The sequence below is a fragment of the Gossypium arboreum genome, chromosome 13 (genome assembly GCF_025698485.1).
Source record: "Gossypium arboreum isolate Shixiya-1 chromosome 13, ASM2569848v2, whole genome shotgun sequence".
In the NCBI taxonomy this organism is placed as follows: domain Eukaryota; kingdom Viridiplantae; phylum Streptophyta; class Magnoliopsida; order Malvales; family Malvaceae; genus Gossypium; species Gossypium arboreum.
This window is the reverse complement of record NC_069082.1, coordinates 4,687,527-4,708,730: the sequence shown is the minus strand read 5'-3', so window position 1 is coordinate 4,708,730 and position 21,204 is coordinate 4,687,527. Positions and strand designations below refer to the sequence as shown.

General features: G+C 33.3%; 2 protein-coding genes and 1 long non-coding RNA gene across 3 annotated transcripts; all 3 read right to left on the bottom strand.

Annotated features, from left to right (window-relative positions):
- Positions 1–2,351: 2,351 nt before the first annotated feature.
- LOC108462933 (2-oxoglutarate-dependent dioxygenase 19-like) lies at positions 2,352–4,652 on the bottom strand. Its single transcript, XM_017762848.2, has 4 exons — positions 4,058–4,652; positions 3,742–3,977; positions 3,082–3,409; positions 2,352–2,764 (listed from the first exon to the last, which is right to left on the bottom strand). Exons 1-4 carry the CDS (start codon positions 4,421–4,423, stop codon positions 2,510–2,512), a joined length of 1,185 nt encoding a protein of 394 aa, XP_017618337.1. The 5' UTR covers positions 4,424–4,652; the 3' UTR covers positions 2,352–2,509.
- Positions 4,653–7,214: 2,562 nt separating this feature from the next.
- Positions 7,215–9,262, bottom strand: LOC128286897 (uncharacterized). The gene is made up of 3 exons (XR_008277580.1): positions 9,085–9,262; positions 8,127–8,168; positions 7,215–7,242 (listed from the first exon to the last, which is right to left on the bottom strand). It is a non-coding gene; the product is annotated as an uncharacterized LOC128286897 (long non-coding RNA).
- A 2,350-nt stretch (positions 9,263–11,612) lies between these two features.
- Positions 11,613–12,065, bottom strand: LOC108462805 (uncharacterized). Its single transcript, XM_017762707.1, has one exon. The coding sequence runs from the start codon at positions 12,063–12,065 to the stop codon at positions 11,613–11,615; it is 453 nt and encodes a 150-aa protein (XP_017618196.1).
- Between the last annotated feature and the right edge of the window lie 9,139 nt (positions 12,066–21,204).

Below are 21,204 nucleotides of genomic sequence, written 5' to 3'. Positions count from 1 at the left end.
CTTGTAGATCTTTAACATCGTCATCATCACCCACGTAAGAATTATATAAATTTCTTTGGATAATGATTACTCATAGTACGCAGGCCTCAATTGAAGACTGAAATTACAATAGCTCCAGAATCATGCGTAGATTTGGAGTGGTTGTATTATAAAATAAAAGAGAATCATGCTGATAACATATTATAAAATAAAAAGATAGAAAGTAAAGAACAAAAAGTAAAAGAGTGTATTTTATCGATCAATGGGAATCATTTACAATGCTTCTACAAAGTATATATTTATAGACATAAGAAGTATAAATAATGTAGCGACGTAAAAAAATTCGCTTTCGGTCTCTAATTAAGGCGATTATTTGAAAATTTAAAAACCGACTTTCAATTTTATTAAAAAAAAGAGTCGCCACCGATCCTTTTTTCTAGGTGTGACCGGACACCTAATAAATCATCCTTTTTTAGAAAAGAAAACTTATTCTTGCACAAAAATGAAGGCCGAATTTAGGTCTACGTCAAAAGCCAGAGTAACGTTGGGTTCGGGAGTCGGTTACGTGCAAGGAAGGTATTAGCACCCTCGCGACGTCCAAAATTGGTATCTTATTAAACACGTATTGTCTTGATTTTCAAAAATACGAATTCAATTTGACATTTAAGTGTGATCCGATTGAAGGAAATGAGAAGTTGTAAGTTTTTGGTTTTTTTAGAAGGATATCCCGTTTTTAACACGAGCTGACTAACTTCACCTAACATAGCGATGAAATCAATGACTTAATGTTAAAATCGTTACATTGCCTTATTCTTAAAATTAAAATGTAAAAAGTTTCTAAAATGATAGTAAAAAAATCTAAGAATATTATTGTAAAAATGCGAATGGTGATGTGAACAATAAAGTATATAAAATATTAAAATATCAAAATATTAGAATAATAATAATTAATATTGACAAATAAAAAGTGTACATAATATATATATTAGAAATAATAATGATGTTTAAAAATAATACTATTAATAATACTACATAAATATGTACATATATAAAAATAAATACGTGATAATATTAAAAATATGTACATAATATGGTGTAAAAATACATATATAATATAATTAAAATATATACATAAGATAACATGTAGAGAAAATATATATATATAAATAATATAGTATTAAAGATATATACATAAAATAGTATAATATATATATACGTAATATAGAATTTAGAATATACCTAGTATATTAAAAGAATATATATATATATATAATATAATATTAAGAAATATAATAATAACAAAAAAAGAGAGAGGGAGAGAGTGGGTGATTTCTGACCACAAGGCCGTCCACCGTCCGGTCACCGGACTACCGCCGGCATCCGTCGACCCTACCGTACACGGCAGCCGGACCTCAAAAACTTTTTCGGTAAAAATGGATAAGCTTCCTCCTTTTATTTTTACTTTCGGATAAAAGAAATAAAATAAGATTGAAAGAAAAAACGATAAGCAAAAAAAAAACTTAAAACGAGAATAGACAAAGAAACCTCTTTTGCTTTGATTTTTGATTAATCTCTAAAAAAAATTAGCCTCTTCAAAAACTAGCCTTTACAATAACTCTTCTCCTTGATTACTCTAAAAAAAACCTCTCAAAAATCCTTTACAATAACTTTTTCCCCCCAAAAACTTTTTTTTTTACATTTGGTTTTATGATGGCTTTTATAGCCTTGTTACAATATTTTTTTTATTATTTACTATCTTTTCTTTTTACAAGATGGAGCAAGTGGAGGAGCAAGTGGCAGACAATGGATATAAAAAATGGGAGGATATTGGGGCAAGTGAGAAAGTGGCTAGGTGGCTAAGGTTTTTTAATTTTTTTTTTTTGGGGGTTAGGGCTAGGGTTAAACATGGGCCTAAGTGTGGGTTAAATTAGAGGGGTTTTGGTTTTTTTCTTGTTGTAAATGGATTTAATTTGTGGTAGACCAAAATTGGCCTGCAACAAATAAAATAAAATTCTATTTCTTATGACTATTAAAATTTAAAGTATATCAAAACTTATCTAGATTTTGATGCCACTTAATAATAAAATATTTATAACAATTGTTTGAGTTTTATTATTTTAATATTTATATTTAATATCTAAACTATTAAAAATATATTATTTGTTCAGTTATTGTACATGTGCAAACTTTTAATTGTTTGTGAACATATTCATTTAATGTTCAAAAATAAATTTATTTAATTTAGTATAAAAATATATAATTTTAAATATAATAAATTCAAACACAATAATAACATTCTTAATGAAGAGAAACCAAATCTGAACCTACTTTAAAGAATCAAACTAAACATGAATAAAGATCGTTCATTCAAATTCGATTTAATTTTTGCTTTACTTATAGTAATTGTAATTATCTAATCCAAAAGCTAGAGTTTTAAATCCAAAATTATTCGAACATAAAATAATTCGAACCCAAAATTAACCCAAATTTAGAAAGATTTACAATATGCAAACAAATATTACACTAGAAATTAAATCCCTCTATTTCGTATATGTTCCAAGCAAGATTTCCCATCAAGCTTGTTGCTTTGTTGAAGCTCCACGTATTCTTTATATTTCATTGCTCGGTATGCCAATGGGTTTTGACCATCTTCCAGCAACATTGGAGCCGGACTCACTGCGGCGTCCATGGCCGGTCCATGCGCCAGTGCTATGGATATCCTTGCGTCTCTATCATTTACCACAGCTCGATGGAGTACACTTTTATACTTCCTGTTGCTCAAAATCTTGCATAAATTTAAAATTATATCCGATCAATTAGGAAAAATAACGATTTAGTTCAGATCAATTTTGGAAAGAAAATTGAAAACCAATTATAAAATGAAAGGTCAAAGAATGGATTTGGTCCTTCTACTATACTAAATCTATATTAACATGATGATGTGGGAAATTTTCAAATCAACATTTAAACGAAATAGTTGATGGTGTTAAACAACTTAATTAACTAATTATATCCTAGAAATAGAAAGATGAAATTAAATCAAAAAGTAGAGTGAGTAAATCCAAAAGTTGAAGATAAAAAAGCAGAATTTGGGAGTTGTACCTCAATATGGTCCCCAATGTTGGCTAGAAATGAATTGGGGATGGGGTGGATATTGACCCATTTGTCTTTGTGTAGCACTTGAAGCCCCACGGTGTCGTTTTGGATGAGAAGGGTCAAAAGACCATGGTCGGAGTGAGCGGGCAACCCCATGGCGAGTTCTGGCTGTGGACATGATGGATACAAGTTTGCTATCATAATCTGAAGGCAATTTTCCAGATTTGAGGCCTTCTCAATGTATTTGTCTTCTAACCCCAAGCTTTCTGATATTCCTCTCACTATTTCTTTCATTACTTCTCGGGTTCTTTTGCTGTATTCTAACGCAATTTCTCTTATGCCAAAAGAAAAATAAAAAGTTGGGACAAAACTTATGTTAGATGAATTGATTATATCAATATCATATATATATATAACCCAATATGTATGAGAACATGAGCTATGATTAATGGATGTTATTATCGAATTATGTTAGAATAATTACTAAGTAATTCAGACACAGTACTATTTAGAAAGTGAATGAACAAGAGCAATTAATGGCAGCAATAGCTAAATTGCTCACTTTTTAATAATATAAGGATTAAACTATTTTATTTATTTTATTCATTAAACAATGCTACGTAATTTGTTTTCTGAAACCGATCTAATGGTATAAATAGAAAAAACCTGAAGGAAGGGGGATTGCTGGGTGAGTGAAAGGCAGGATGCTGAAAAATCTTGAGATAGTCTCTCCAATACAAAATTTTATCCACTGATGGGTTGAAACTGGTCCCATATCTTATAGGATCCAATACATGTTTCCCTTCACATTCTCCCTTTTCTTCCTCTGTTAGCTCGAAAAATTCCCTACAAACCTCTATCATTGCCTTCATCATCCTCTCCGGCACCCCATGATTGGTCACCTGATAATGCTCATTTTATCAAAAATCTAAAATTCTTTGAAAATCATAACTATGTATATATATGTATATATGTATTGTACCATGAAGAAGCCCCAGTCCCGGCAGGCTTTTCCAAGTTCTCGGATGGTTTTAGACCGTTCATCGGGATTACTAGAGATGAGGAGGGAGAAATCGATGGTGGGAATTGGTTCTTTCGTGTCTGAAACTGGTTCGTGGTTGGGTTGTTTTGGGAAGGTGTAAATGGAAGGGATGGAAGAAAGTCCGGACGATTCGGATAGTGCTTTAACGGTCGTTAGCTTCGATGGCGGTGGGTGAGAAAGGGATGGTTGTGAGAGCTGAGGACCGATTGGAGCAATGGCTGCCATGTGGGAACACCGAGGGCGGCGATAGAGAGGCTGAGACACGATTCTTGACTGCAAAAACTGAGAAGGGATATGCAAATGCATGTTTACATTTCATGTGTTGTTTAATACTAATAATTCAATTTGATTTTTGGGTGATGCCAAAACAACAAATTTGTCTTTTTTCTTCTGTTAGTAGCCAACTTGCCGCTCGAAAATGTCAAAAATAATTAAAACAGGTAATCAAATTTGAACAGACTCTATATTCAAGAAATATTCACCAATGAGTCTTCCAAAAATTAAATGGTACGTAAACTCGTATTTGGGCAGTTTCTTTTCATGAAGTAAAAGATGTTTATCAAATCATGAACCCTTAGCCCTCATGGGAGCCACTCTTGCTCTACCAACTTGGAAACAATTCCAATTAGTTGACTGGTCTGCTGGAGAACTGAAACACGGTTCTTGACAGCAAACTGGGGGTGAATTTGAATGGGTGGTGCGTTTAGCTGCAGTTAGTGTAAAAACAGCGGTGGCGGTGAGATTAAATACTGTAACAATATTGTAGCGTGAGACAAAAAGTAAGTTAAACGCATCGCACCGCAATTAATCGCCCATCCAAATGAAGCCTGAGAATGGATTTTCGTCCATGTTTCTTAATAACTTTTATCTTTTCTTTTTGGGTGATGTCAAATGAATTAATTGTCTTTCCTTTTGTTAGTTTTCAGATCTTTCATGGCATACTTTTGAAATCGGTGCCTAAACTTTCAATTGATTTTGATTGAGGATTTACGATTTCAAGTCCTTTTGTTAACTAATTTTTTATCGAATTAAATTGTAGTATTAACTTCAGCATTTTAATTTTTGAAATTATAATAGTTTTTATTATAAAATACATTTTTTGGAGTAATCTGGAAGTTGATGTCTTCAATATATTTCTCCGGATTTTGCTTTAATTTATAAAATATAAGAAATATTAAAATACATAAAATGATTAACATAAACAAAAAATCTTAAAATAACATGAAAAAAGAAATTTACCAATAAAACATTTTTCTTTGAATTTTTGTAGGCAGGACTTCTCGTATAAAACATTTGTACCTAATGGCTTGTTTATTATCAAATTTGATATAAATGGTATTTGCTATATTATTTCTTTAATTGTTGATACTATTTAATTTGTTTATTGTTTTGAAAAAGAAAGTCAAGGGTAATTTATGAAACATTGTATTTATTGTTTTATTTTTTCAATTAATTTATTTATTTGCTGACTTTGTTGATTAAGTCTTAACCCGATTGACATGAACATTGTTACCATTGGAGGAGGACATGGGTTTGAGTGCGTCGAAGCGTATTATTCTTCTTATGTTTATGGGTTGGAGAGGAGTTATGCGTAATTCTAGGCATTGTGTAAAAAGTCAAATATAATCAAAACCTATAATTTATTCAAAAATTTATTTGCCAACCATCGATTTTCTTATTGACGGAAAGATATAGTTTATAATTAATTCTGAATTTATTGAAATGAAAAGAAAAAAAATAAATACATTTGAAATATTTAATTTAATGTTGTATTATATGATAAAATAATAAAAATTAAGCCAATGAATTTAAACCAATAAATTAATAAAATTTGAAATAAATAAATAAAATAACAAAATCTAATAAACTAATATTAGTCTTATATATAAAAAAATAAAAATTAACAAATTGAACCCAATATAATTTAAACTCGAATTAAAATTCGAAACTCATAATTTCCAATAATAATCTCTTTCAAAAATTTTGTTCACGCAATCTTTACTAAAACAATCATAATTTGAACTCCTAATTTTAAAATTAAGTGATTCAAAGTGTGTTTCGAAACTAAAAAATTGCTCTTCAAATGCTATGCTGACATTTTAATCCAAAAACGCTTGAATCCTATCCAAAAATTTGACACAAGTCCACTGATCTTTTAAATTTGAAAATTGATAGCTTAATTAAGTTGACTTTAATAAATTTCACCCCATCCGTGCATCTCACGTTGAGTACAGCTAAAACCGAAGGTATTGTTGTCATCGAATGTTTTAAGTTATGTTTTATGGCTTTCAAATTTTATTTTTATTTTTTTTGGTTTTTCATAATACATTGTTGGAGATTGACTCGTATAAATAATAAAATAGAAAATGTAGAGAAAATCATACACACAAATTTTACATGGAAAACCCTCAATTAAGAGGATAAAAAACCACATGCAAAAGAGATTTCACTAATAAGAAAGAAATGTAAAAATTATAAGATGGAGATAATAAAAACAAACCTTATGTAGCACCCCAAACCCGACCCAGAAGTTATGGCCGGATCCGGCATGCCACATCAAAAACGTAAAAAATAAAAAATTTCCATTCTAAGTCCAGAAAATCGTACTTGATGTTCAAAAGATTAATTCATTAAGGGTTAAAGTGAATGGAAGCTGTGCACCAGGTAGGAAACCGGAAAAGAGGTGGTGAGTCTATCGGACTGCTTAAGTACCAAGCTCCCTTTGGATCCAATCCTAGACATGCATACCGCCATTGCCACACCTTAACGTCATGGATATTTCTAGGAAACCGATTCGATTAAGTTATTTTTAGGAAAAGTGATTAATTTTGGAAAATACTTTCATTGCGGAAGCTTTGCTTGTTGTCGTGTTATTTTGAAATCAACTGTTGTTTTTGAAAACACGCCCTAAAGCTATCCAATTTCAACAGTTAAAATAAGTATTACCTATCTTAGTAATACATATTAAAAACCATCAAAAATAAATAAGCGGCCTTATTACATTTAAAAGCCCAAAACCTCAAACGTAATTAAAAGGATGTCTAGTTCACGGAAGAAAATCAAACTTTCGAGCGGTGGCCACTCAATTCCCTCACGACTCCAAGCCCACTATGGTTGGGGATTACCTCGTGGATTAAAATAAAAGGGGTGAGTTTGGGAAACTCGATGTGTAAAATAACCCAACCATAGCCTATATCACTCAAACCACGAAATAGAATAAGTTGGCCTTAGCCGAACATAATTCGAATAAAGCCCATAGGCCCATAATAGAACGAGCAGATATTACATGTTTATGCAAAAACCCAACCATATCCAACCGTATACACCCCGTACCAACCTTACACCGTGTGGGGAGACAACTCGACCCACCCAACCGCTACACACCACGAATTTGCAGCATGGCTGCGAATGAATAATGTGACAGAGTCATCGATATCTGATAATCGTGGCGAGCCACGAGCAGATATATGTGGCGAGCCACCAGATCGAATATTTGTGGCGAGCCACCAGATCGATATTTGTGGCATAGCCACCGAACGCTTCCTCCATAATATAACCCATGTCCCCATGCAATGATATATAATCATGGCATACATCATACGAATCGATCGTCATGCTTTTCATCAAAATTAACCCTAGGGGTATAACGGTAATTTTACACCTAGAGGTATAACAATAATTTTTCATACATAGGGGTATTATAGTAATTTAGCTACTTTTAGCGTTTTCATGCATATCCTAACTATTTACATACTATCAGAACACTTACCGCGCATACTTACCGAATTGGGCCCGTTGGGCCATGAACCCGATCTTTGGCCCATTAAGCCCAAATTATCAAAATGAACGAAATCGCGCGTACTGCAGTTTATTACTTTAGATTACCAAATATACAAACCCAACTATCTTACGAGCATTCAGACACTCAAAATTCCCAAAATACCGACTTTTCGGCATTTCGACTTTCGCTTTTGCCAATCTAGTCTATGAGAGGGTGTCAGTTACACACCTGTTTGCGACGATATGCTGACAAGATCCACACACGAACCGCCTACAATTGGATTACTAACACGTTAATCTAACTATTCAAATACGAACTACGTATTAATCCCTTACAATATTCGGTCAACCACACCTACAGATCATAGTAAGCTTATAAGAAATCAATAAGCAACTCATTAACAAATTTTTGTCAATGTTTACCACATAATCATAATTTCACTGCAAGCTGTCTTCCTGAGCAACAGTCACTAAATTATTTATAACTGGAGCTACGAAACTCCAAATCAAGTTCCGTTAATTTTCCCTGAAAATAGACTCATATATCTTTTATCCATAAAACTTTCAGAATTTTTGGTATGACCAATCAATACCAGATTTTTCTTAAAGTTTCCCATATTTCACTGTTTGACTAATCTGACCACTCTTCATTACGAATCAAATTTCTCATTGTACAGAATTAAAAATATGTTCTAGTTTATTCCATTTGAAACTAGACTCATTAAGCTTTAATTACATAATTTATTCAGCTTCTAACTCATCTCCCACAATTTATGGTGATTTTCCAAAGTCACGTTACTCCTGCTGTCTCAAGCAGATTTATTACCAAATCACTCTTTCACACCTAACTTGCATGCTTGTTATTTAAACATGTATATCACCAATCAATCATCACATATCTATGATTTTACTTAAGTATAATCTCCATTTCATCATTTTAAAGCACAACATGTTATCTGATTTTTCCCTTTAACATCTAAGGCACATGCATGCTCATTTGTTTGGCTCAACTTCACCTATCTTCCATTTTTCATCAAAAGAACATGAAACAATAACCATTTCCTTCATTTTAATTCATGACTAAATGCTCACAACACAACTAAAAATCAAAATATACTTCAAGAGTTAAAGTAGAATCAAGAAGAACTCATGAACCTCAAAATAGAAGCAAGGTACCAAGAACTTACCTTCAATTTTCCTCCTCCTAATGACCGAATACTCAAGAGCTTTCTCCTCTCCTTTCTCTTCTCTAACTTTCAGCTATGATGAACAAAGATGGACAAAACTTTGTTCTTTTCACCCCTTTTTCTTTTAATAAAACTTCATATTTCATCTATTTAATTCTTTAATACAAAAGACATGAAATTCTTATCATGAAACATTTACCTAACCCATTATCATGAAACATTTACCTAACCCATTATCATGGAACATTTACCTAACCTATTATCAATTTGTATCAATTTGTACCATAAATTATAGATATCAAGTGTACATTTTGTCTACAACAATATGATGGCTGGCCACTTCATGTAAAATGGGAGGTTTGTCATGCAAATCCTCCTATTTTGCACTCATATTTATTTGGCCACTTCAATTTAGCCTATAGCATTTTCAAACATTTTCACATAGGTCCTATTTCATAATTTCACCCCATTTTTCTTATGGAACAAAAATTAACTAAAATTGTCGGGTTCTATCTTAAGTTTGGGCTTTCTAGAGGCCCACTAACATAATTAAACCTATGCCAACATTCACAGGATTCCCGAAAATTAGGGCGTTACACCTTAAACCCCAAATACAAAGCCCTTCGACTAAAACACAAATTTTACTTAAAGCTTTGTTAAAGCTATTTCTTAATTGTATTATGTTGTATTTTTCATCAACCTTTCTAGAGTTACTAAGGCCCTTTTATAAGCCAATTCGGAGGTCAAATATAACTAAAACATCTTGGATAAATCAGAATTTGACTAGAAAAAATAATCAAATTTTAACTAGGAGAATAAATCCGATTAAGTAGAGAACACATCGCCACGTCGTGACATTACGTATCGCGTCGTCGAGATGCCGGCTCTTTCTCATAATGTCGCTGATCCTATTTCATTCAAAATGCAAGTTACACTCCACAAACATAAACACTAAATTAAAACTTCTGCAAAAAATATATCGAAAAAAAAGGGATAATCTTAATAGTAAATCCCCAAATTTTTGGTAATTGATATCAAAATAATTTTTATTTGTTTCCATTCGTTATATCTCTCAATTATGCATTTAATTATATACCAAAGACATCATGCATTTAATTGACACTATAAATTAAATTCCATTCGTTATATCTCTCAATTATGCATTTAATTGAATTCAATAGTCAAATTTATTTTAAAAATTCACATTTGGTTTTAATTTGTGGAAAATAAAGTTCCAATTGCAATTATTTCGTAAATTGGATTCTAATTTTTAAAACATATTTACTGTGATTTCATAATTCTTGCTTGCATATTTGCGCAAATTAGATCATTGACATATTTTGGAATTTCTTAATAAAATACTAATAATGTATAAAACAATCATTAATTACATAGGGTTAATTTAGCAATATTATTAAAAGTATTTTGAAAAAGCACTTTTGAAATAAAAATATTATTAAACAAGATGCTTTTGAGAGAAAAAAAAATATTTTTCAAATGCTAAAAACTAATCAAACGCAAAAGTAGAAAATTTAAGCATTTTCTCAAAAACTTTTTTTATTCCAAAAATGTTTTTTAGAAACATTACTAAACTAACAGTTGTCAGCATTTCATTGGTCCCACATGGCAATTGGAGAACTACTCTCGAACTAAAACTAATCATATGTGCAAGAAAATCTTGTTATAGAATAGATATATTAGATTTGAGCATTTAAGCATCAATTCAAATCTAACATGATACATATTTAAAAGGATGATTTTTTTTTTGAATGAAATTTCATTGTAAAAAATTAATCATAGATATAACTAAGCCTCCTTGGAGGCATTTCAAAAAATTGGGTACTACTCTTATTATCAACATCCATTTTAGTTAGACTATCTTCTCCTTTATTGAAATCTCTGGAAATATGTTGAATCGACCATTGAGACAATTTAGCCACCCGAAGATTAATTATTCTAACCAAATTTGAATTTGACACCTTTGTAGTACTCCCTTAAATGACTTGTACAGCCTCATAACTGTCGGAATCGATTAACACCCTGTCGAAACCCTTATCCATAGCTATTGTCAATCCTTCCAAAATGCCCCATAACTCAGAGTCGAGAACTGAACATATGTCCACACCCCTGTTATACCTAATAATCCAGCCGCCCTATCTGTCATGAAGAACTCCCCCGATCATGGCAAACTTGGATTCCTCTTTTATTGCTTCGTCAAAATTCAATTAAATTCAATTGAATCCAATTCCCAATATTTGGCACAACTACTATTGGAACTTGACGGTTGGAGATAACCTTAAGAGCTGATGTGTATTGTTTAGCCCAACTGAAGGAGGTTTTAATCAATTCCTCAGTACTTCACGTTATGCCTTGGAAGATAAAGAGGTTCTGGCTTTTCCAAATCAGCCAAGCTACCATACCAAAGAAGCATTGCCAGTCTATCCCGTTCAGATGCAAATTGAGATGGATCTGAAGGTTAGCTGAAATCAATCCTGCAAAACACCTGGAAAAAAAAGAATTATATTTGGTCACTGGAATAATCTCTTTCCAAGTATCCTTAATAGCAGGACAGTCACAATGGCATGTAAAATGTCTTCACATTCATTGTCGCATAAACCACAATAACCATTTAACCCAAGTCCTCTTTTCGCACGTTCAGAATTAGTTAGAAGATGTTCTTTAAGAACGAGCCAAATAAAATATCTAAATCGTTGAAGGCCTTGAAACTTCAAAAGTAATTTCCATATGTCATTCTTGGGATTCCAAGTCTCTTCCCGAATTTTCCAAAATGCACTTTTGATTGAAAAAGAACCATTAGAGGATCTTGCCCAAGTGATCCCATAAAGACCGACTTCCGACTGAGGTGGAGGAATACCTATAATAAGCCTAACCACATCCTCTGACACCCATAGGTGAAATAAATCAAGATTATTATGCCCATCCTCCAAAACCATACTACTTAACACGTTCTCCCTTTCCATATTCGAACGAGATGGAATATGATTTAACAAATGGCCAAAATTTGGAATCCAAGGGTCACTCCAACAATTGATTAAATTACCATCCCCAATTGACCATAAAAGATTCTCTAACCAGTGGCCACACTTTAGAAGGACTTCTCCAAAGAAAAGAGTGACACCCTTGAGTTAAGGACTCAAGTAGACCAGTAGGTACTTTATACTTTGATCTAAGCACCTAAATCCATGAAGCATTCAAATTGGAAATAAGATTGAAACCAAGTTTCATCAAGAAAGAAGTATTTTGGTCCTCCAAACTCCTGAACCCAAAGCCCCTATGGGATCTTTTTTGACAAATAAACTCCTAACTTACAAGCGTTATCTTCCTTTCCATTTTAGAGCCCCCTAAATGAATTGTCTAACCAATTGCTCAATCTCGTCACATAGGCCTTTAGGGATCCTCATTGATTGCATGAAGTAACTTGGTATCGTTAATAAGATAGACTGAGCAAAAGAGGCCCTACCTACTAAGGATAGTTTCCTAGCTTCCTAGGTTTGCAATTTAGTGCGAACTTGATCAACAACGAATCTCAAAGTACTATTAGTTACTCTCTCATAAAGAATAGGAATCCCCAAATAAGATTCAAGATTTTGCATCCTATTGAACCCTAGTATGTCACTAAGGATCTTTCCTATCTCTTCACTAACACCTTTAGACAAGAAGATGTTAGATTTCCTTGCATTTACCCGATGTTTGGAGAAATTGCAGAACTCTTTAAGAATTCCCCCCAACAATCTATCTGGATTTTCGCCTGCTTTCCCAAAAATGATAAGGTCATCTGTAAAAAGATAGGCTACCACTAACCCCTCTGAATTGTCAAATGCATGTTGTGTCCTAGCCACTCCATACACAATACAAATAAATACGGGTATAAGGGGTACCCTTGACGAATGCCTCTGGCTAGTTTAAATTTCGGGGATGGAACACCATTACAAAAAACCTGCATAGAAGAATTAGAGATAGCAAACATAATAATATTATTAAAGTGATCAGGGATACATGTGGCTTTAAGAGAAACCTCAATAAATTCCCAGCAAACTAGATCATACACCTTCTCTAAATCGATCTTCACAACTATCCATGTCCTATTCTTTTGTTTGCTCCTCATAAAATGGATGACTTCTTGTGTAACAATGACATTATTGGTAATATTATGCCCTACTATGAAACACACTTGTTCCTACGCAATAATTCTTGGAAAAACTGATTTAAAGCAATTAGCAATGACGTTCATAATCAATTTATATAAGACCGAACACAAGCTGATAGGCCTGAATTGGGAAAAAATTTAGGAGCATGAACTTTAGGAAGAAGAACAACTAAAGTGTTGTTTAGATTTGAATAAATGATTTCTTCGTCGAAGATTCTTTAACCCACCTACAAACTGAACTACCAACATGCTCCAATTAGCTTTGGAAAAATAATGCATGAAAACCATCACTCTTTGGGGCTTTTAAGGGTGCCATGTCAAATAAAGCAACCTTAACCTCCTCATTAATGATTGTCATACCCAAAAACTGTTCGTCTTCCAGACACAACTTAGGAAAAAAGCAGGGAGAAAGCCCTAACATGGGTTTCTAATGCTCCTCATAAAGCCACTGGAAAAAAATAATAGCTTTCATCTAAAAGGTCTCATCATCGTAGACCCACTCCCTTAGATCATCAAGCTAGTCGTATCTAGCCATCTGTTTCCAAAGCAACTCCACATGGTGTAGAATGCTTTCTAGATTAAAAGGAGGAACATTTGATAAATTAACAATTCATGAATTTCATGCGTCGTCATTAAATAATAACACAACACCTCATCAATGATGAAAAAATATAATGAATGACTTATAAATAAATATTAATAATTTTATTTAAACATAAAATCTAAACTTGATATAAGCAATAAATCCTAAATTCAAAGCTTAGACTCGAAATTTGAAATAAACCTAAATCCTATACAATAAACTCTACACCTGAAATTGAAACTTAAAAAAATTATAATTAATATTTAATTATGCTTAAATAAAGTTATTATTTATTTATAAGTCTATTATTTTTTATTTTGCCCAATGATGACGTGTTATGTTATTATTCACTGGTGGTGCATGAAAACTATTCCTATTTAAAATGCGTGATAAAATTTTAAAAAAAAAACTTGGCACCTAATGCATTAATAGCTTTAGGTTAAATGTGTTAAAAACATTGTATCATTAAAATTTAAGAGGTTAGTTTCTCTTTTTAGCACATCAATATAGAAGTGAGCGTTCAATCAAATTGAATTGAGTCAAAAAAATACTTCGTTATTACAATCAGCTTTTAGTTAAGAATCAAATACAATCCATTATAGAAGAGAAACCAAACATAAACCACTTTAAAAAGAAACAAAGTAAACATGAATAAAGATCGTTTATTCAAGCTTGATTCATTTTTTTTTCTCTACTTATAGTGATTGTAACTATCTAATTCAAAAGCCAGAGTTTCAAATCCCAAATGACTCGAACATAAAATATTACACTAGTAATTAAATCCCTTTATTTCGTATATGTTCCAAGTAAGATTTCCCATCGAGCTTGTTGCTTTGTTGAAGCTCCAAGTATTCTTTATATTTCATTACTCGGTATGCCAATGGGTTCTGACCATCTTCCAGCAACATTGGAGTAGGATTCACAGTGGCGTCTGAGGCCGGTCCATGCGTCAGTGCTATGGATATCCTTACATCTCTATCATTTACCACAGCTCGATGGAGAACACTTTTATACTTCCTGTTGCTCAGAATCTTGCATAAATTTAAAATCATATCTGATCAATTAGCAGAAATAACGATTTACTTCAGATCAATTTTGGAAAAAAATAAAAACCAATTATAAAATGAAAGGTCAAATTATGGATTTGATCCTTCAACGAAGGGTCAAATTATGGATTTGGTCCTTCTACTATATAAATCTATATTAACATAATGATGTGAGAAATTTTCACATCAACATTTAAACGAAATAGTTGATGGTGTTAAACAACTTAATAAACTAATTATATTATAAAAATAGAAAGATGAAATTAAATCAAGTTAAAGTAGTGTGAGTAAATCGAAAACTTGAAGATAAAAAAGCAGAATTTGGGAGTTGTACCTCAATATGGTCCCCAATGTTGGCTAGAAATGAATTGGGGATGAGGTGGATATTGACCCATTTGTCTTTGTGTAGCACTTGAAGCCCCACGGTGTCGTTTTGGATGAAGAGGGTCAAAAGACCATGGTCGGTGTGAGCGGCCAATCCCATGGTCAGTTCTGGCTGTGGCCATGGTGGATACAAGTTTGCTATCATAATCTGTAGGTAGTTTTCCAGACTTGAGGCCATCTTAATGTATTTGTCTTCTAACCCCTAGCTTTCTGATATTCCTCTCACTATTTCTTTCATTACTCCTCGGGTTCTTTTCCTATATTCTAATGCAAATTCTCTTATGCCAAAAAAAAAAAAAATCAAGACAAAACTTATGTTTAGATGAATTGATTATATCCCTATCAGATATATATGTGTACCCAAAATGTATGACAACAAGGGCTACAATTAATGGATGTTATTATCCAATAAATACTAAGTAATTTAGACACGTTACTATTTAGAGAGTGAGTCAAACAAGAGCAATTAATAGTAGCAATAATTAAATCGCTCACTTTTTAATAATACAAGGATTAAACTACTTTATTTATTTTTAGAGTTACTCTTAAACTAGAGGTGTGCATGGGCTGGGCGGCCTGGCCCAGCCCGAAGGCCCGCCCGAAAAATAGGAGGGTTTGGGTAAAAATATAGGCCCGAAAAACGGGTTTGGACAAAAAATGAGTTCCGTTTAGAAAACGGGCCGAGCCTCGGGTAAGATTTTTTTGGCCCGGGCCCGGCCCGGCCCGGCCCGATTTTAATATTAAATTATTTTAAATTTTTTTTATTTTTAATTTTAAATAACTTTAGTACTTTTACTTTACTTTTTTTGTTGTTTTGATGTTATTTTGATATTGTAAAACTTTTGTTATTAATATAATTTAATTCTTAATTTAGTTTTAATTTGTTTCAATTTTTCAATTTTAATATAATTACTTTTTATTATATTTTTAATTTATGTATTATTTTAATAATTATTTTAGTCCCATTATTTATTTATTTTTGTTTTAATATTTATTTTTATGTTTTAAATGTATTTGATTTATTATATTTTAAAGTTTTTTATTTAATAAAAAAGCAAAAAAATTTAATATGATCGGTAGGGCCGGCCGGGCTCTGCCTACCATTTTTCTCGGGCTGGGCTTGGACAAATTTTCAGCCCATATTTGAAGGGCAGTGCCCGAGCCTTGAAAACAGACCAAAATTTTTATGGGCTGGCTGCCCTACCATGCACACCTCTATCTTAAACTAGTACAATAAATTTCTTAACATTTATTCCAATTATGTATGTAATGGGCCAAAATTTTCTGGCCCAAACCACTAAAAAACCAAAACCAAATACAAGCAAATGAAAGCCCAAAATAAAAAACACTACCCAGGTAAACCCTAACAGCCTAAAGCCCAACAAAGCAGAAAAAAAAAAAACAAAAAACCCTAGTTCTAAGTGCTTTAGCCGCCGCAACCAAGTCGCCTCTAGGCACCGCACATTGCGCACCACTATTTCACGATGTGCGCCGCTCCACCACGCCACGTCAGTGGCATGTTCGCTCACGTACATGCAAATATGTAAAAATAAGTTGTAAAGATCGACTATAAAAGCCCATATACAGAATTTGTAAGGGGAGACAAAAAATAATCAATACAAGAAGAGATTCAAACATATTTTACTCAAAAAAAAAAAAATAGTAGCAATCACCTGAAGAATAGAAAACCAACAATCGAGCAAAGGTCTTCGAGTTTTTTTTTCCCTTATCTTTTCTTTTTTCATTTTCGAAACTTTTTATTATTATTGTTTTTTATTTTATAAAATTATTTACATATATTACGTATTAAAAATACCAAAAAAAAGAGAAAGGGGAAAATTTTACCTACACGGTGGCCAGCGGCGAACGGCGGTGGTCAGCGCTGGGGCTTGGCCAGACTCTAGGCCTGCAGAGAAAAGGGGGGAAGGGGTTTTTGTATTTTTGAATGAGGAAAGGAAAATAAGATTTTCAAAAAAAATTTGGTATTTATAGGACCCCCAATAAGGCGTCGTTTTGGGCCGAAGCGTAGGCACCAAACGACTCCATTTTAGCCTAGCCAGTATGCGCGACTCGACTCGACCTGAGGATCCGCGTGTTTTCTATGGAGGGGTTAATTGCACATTTAACCCCTCCACTTTTTTATGATTTTAAAATTAAAATTATTTTTATTTCTAAATTTGCCCCACGGTTCTGCTGCAGTTTCAATTTGGTCCCCCTAGCAAAGGCGTGTTTTGGGAGAAGGGATATTTTTTTTGGTCCCTCCCTGTTTTGCGTGTGTTCAATTCAGTCCTTCCCCTCTCTTTTATTTCTGGTTTGACCTCAAAACTTCTATTTTCAACTTAATTTAGTTCCTTTTCGACTATTTTGGTCATTTTATTGTTAATTTAATTAATTTGAGTTTTATATTTATTATTATTGTTATATTTATTATTATTTTTAGTATTTTTATTTCATTATTCTTGTTACTATTTTTTTATTAGTATTGTTATTATTATTATTATTATTACCATTATTATTATTATTTTATCACTACCGTCATTATTATTATAGTATTATTAGTACTATTATTACTATTATTTTTATTATCATTATTTTTTAAAACCATTTCACTCAATATTACGCTAATTCATATGTTTATTTGTTCACTTTCAATTTAAATAAAATTCTCATTGAAATTTCCTTTGTTATTTCAATTATTATTTTATTTATTTCATTTTATTTTACTTTTGTCCTCATGATTATTATCTTATTATATATTATCCTATTATGTACCTATTCATTTATTTATTTATGTCTTTATATACCGCAAGTTATGTTATTCGTTATTATTATTGTATTTGCATTATTATTGTTCACCAAGGATGACCATTTTCGCGTTTTAACTAATTTTCTATTTTAAATGTTACATTGATTTTATCCTTTTTATTTATTTTTTACCCAAGCTCATAAAAAAAGATTTTTCAAATAAAGGCAATATTTCGTATTTAAAAATTCGAGAAATCGTGCCCTAACATGCTGGGTTTCAGTTTTTCGTTTGACGAAATAACTAAATATCCTTTTAATTGCATGCTGTGGAAATCATGAGATGGTCTCAGTTTTTGAGGGCTTAAAATGTTGTATCCTAACGTACTGGATATAGTATTTTATTCCTTCGGGACGAGTGAGTCATAAAGTCCAAGTCGAGTTATTCAAACATTCTTTAAAAAGGATTGTATTTTAAAACTTTCAAATTTTCGACATTAGGACATTAGTTAATCAATCTGGTACCAATCTTGGGCGTGACGAGGGTGCTAATCCTTCCTCGTACGTAACCGACTCCCGAACCCATTTTTAATATCATGGGCCAACGTTAATATTTTAATAGAACAAAATGTTTCATGAAGTAATCCGATCACACCTAAAAAAAAGGATTGGTGGTGACTCCATTTTTGTTTTTAAAGTCGATCCCCGTTTTTCAAGATAAAAAAGGTTTCGACAGCTTCGCAACTCCACTGGGGACGGATAAGCGAGTCAAGTCTTAAAATTGATTATTCTCTGTCTTTTTGTCGAAAATTAAAAATTTGATTTGAAAAATCATGGCTCTTTTGTCGCATTTGTTTGTGTCAGGTCATATGTTTGTTGTGGTTTGAGTCTTGTAGGATATTCCTACATCATATTACATGACCGTTGTAGTCATACCTTTTAAAGTGAGAGTGAGAAACTATGCCTTCATGAGGTTTTCACCTCCGTATGGGCTAGTGAATTGCTTCCGGGATACATCCATACCTATGTCTTCGTGAGGTTTTCACCTCCGCATGGCCATAGAGAAATGTATTCCCCTGAACTAAACTCGATCCATGTGAGCTTATAATGGGTGAGGATTGAGGAATTTATTGGTTCAGGTACCCTTTCTTTAGAACCGAGCCACATATAGTGAACCCTAAGAGCCGCCCTAGATAAAGCTATGCTGAACCTTAGCGGTTACCCAGATAGGTGTTTGACTATTTTCTATTTGCTTTGATTTTTATTATTCGATACTGGCTCGTTATGTTTAATTGTGGCTATGATTGCATGTCATTTCATATTAAAGAGGTGTCAATTCCTGATCAGTTACTAAATTAGAAAGCTTATCATAGAGAATGAATTTCTTGATAAAGTGGAGGATAATGCGGTTATCTGTATGTGGTCAGAGAAGATACAACTTGAGAAAGAGGATAGCCTAGCTGAGGGATATACGTCAGAGTTGTGGGACTTCACCCGTATCAATGCCACACAACATGAGTTCCAAGAATTGAGGGATATATGGGCCCGTTGGGATGATGAGACTAAGCAGCTGTTCTATCATAACTATGGCGACCTACCCTACCTACTCGACATCAAGGTGGACAAGCACTTGTTTCGGGCTATGGCTCAGTTTTAGAACCCCGCATATAGTTGTTTCACTTTTGGGAAGGTGGACTTGGTGCCTACTGTGGAGAAGTATACAGCTCTGCTTCGCTTTCTGAAGGTTTAAGTCGACAAAACTTATTCTAGGGCCACTAATGTCCCAACTTTTGTAAAGAAACTAATGGGTATCAGCGGGATGAGTGAACAGTGGGTTACAGCTTGAATCCAACAAAAAGGTAAGGGTAAATGCATTCCTTGGGTGAGTTTGAGGGACTTGATCGTAGCACATCCAGATATAAAGAAGAAAGTTGACGTCTTCGCCTTGAGTATTTATGGCTTGGTAATTTTCCCCAAAGCCTAAAAGTATATAGATGAAGCAGTTGCCAACTTATTTGATCGACTTGACAAACAGGTCGCACCGGTACTAACAATTCTAGTCGAGACGTTTAGATCTTTGAGTGCATGTCAGAGGGCAGGTGAAGGTAGATTCATTGGATACATGCAATTATTGTTGGTTTGGTTCCATGGTCATTTCTGAAAGGTTGACAAAGTTTCTTACCGAGTCTTCTCTGAAGATTCTTCCCCATTAAAGGAAGTAGCAGCTATGCCAATGAGGGACGACATATCAAAGGAAAGGTGGATGGCGATTCTTCAAAATCTCTAAGAGGAAGATGTTGAGTGGAGAGCTCCTTGGATGGTTCCCGACGAGATCCTCTATCGGTGTAGGAGTTTTAACTGGGTACCTTTGCCTGGAATTTAGGAGCCGTTGGATATTCCCCTTTGCTCGTATTAAGACAATATAGATCAAAGTAGTTTATACCGATGACACGTGGGCTAGCTCAGTGTGAGTTCTCGTATAGGGGGACAATTATAAGAAGAATGTTCGAGAGATTTTCGATACGTAGAAACAGACATGCCGGATGAAGAGATTGGCTGCAGGTTCAATGACGACTCTTGAGTATAAGGGGTGGTCGAGTAAAAGGATCAACGATAATATCCCTAGGCCGAGTTTAGAGGGCATTCGATTCATGGAAGAATACTTGCAAGTAATCCCCTCCGAGCTAGAAATCATAAAACAGAACTTCGAAGAGAGAAATTCGGAGTTAGGAAAGAAGATAGAACAATTGGAGGAGAAAAGATGCATTTGAGGTTAGATGTCGATACTCAGAAACTCGAGGCCGAGAAGTTAAGAAAAGGAAAAAGAAAGGCTGAAAAAGACTTGGACAGTTTGAAGACTGATTACAAGAAGCTGCGTATGTCGATGAGAACTACCAGATTAGGAAAGAAGTTAGAACAGTGGAGATAAGAAATCCAAGAAGAAAAGGGTAGAGCCAATTAGTGGGAAAAGAGGTTCCATGATACTTGAGCACGAGAAAACGCTTTAAAAAAGAGTTTGGTTGAGAGCTAAAATGAGAAGGATATGTTAGTAGCTCGGGTAGCGGAGTTAGAAAAGGCACTACATCAGCGTTGTAGTCTTAACTCTGACATTGAATTAAAGGCCAGCCTGAGCAGGATCGAGGATTTGAAAGGAAAGGTAGAAAAATTCGAGACTGTGCTACAGAACTGTTAACTTC

Coding starts and splice junctions, on each gene's coding strand:
- LOC108462933 (XM_017762848.2), bottom strand. CDS start 4,423: ATGCATTTGCATATCCCTTCTCAGTTTTTGCAGTCAAGAATCGTGTCT. Junction 3,410..3,741: donor AGCAATCCCCCTTCCTTCAG/GTTTTTTCTATT, acceptor TTTTGGCATAAG/AGAAATTGCGTTAGAATACA. Junction 2,765..3,081: donor ACATTGGGGACCATATTGAG/GTACAACTCCCA, acceptor AATTTATGCAAG/ATTTTGAGCAACAGGAAGTA.
- LOC108462805 (XM_017762707.1), bottom strand. CDS start 12,065: ATGGAAAGGGAGAACGTGTTAAGTAGTATGGTTTTGGAGGATGGGCAT.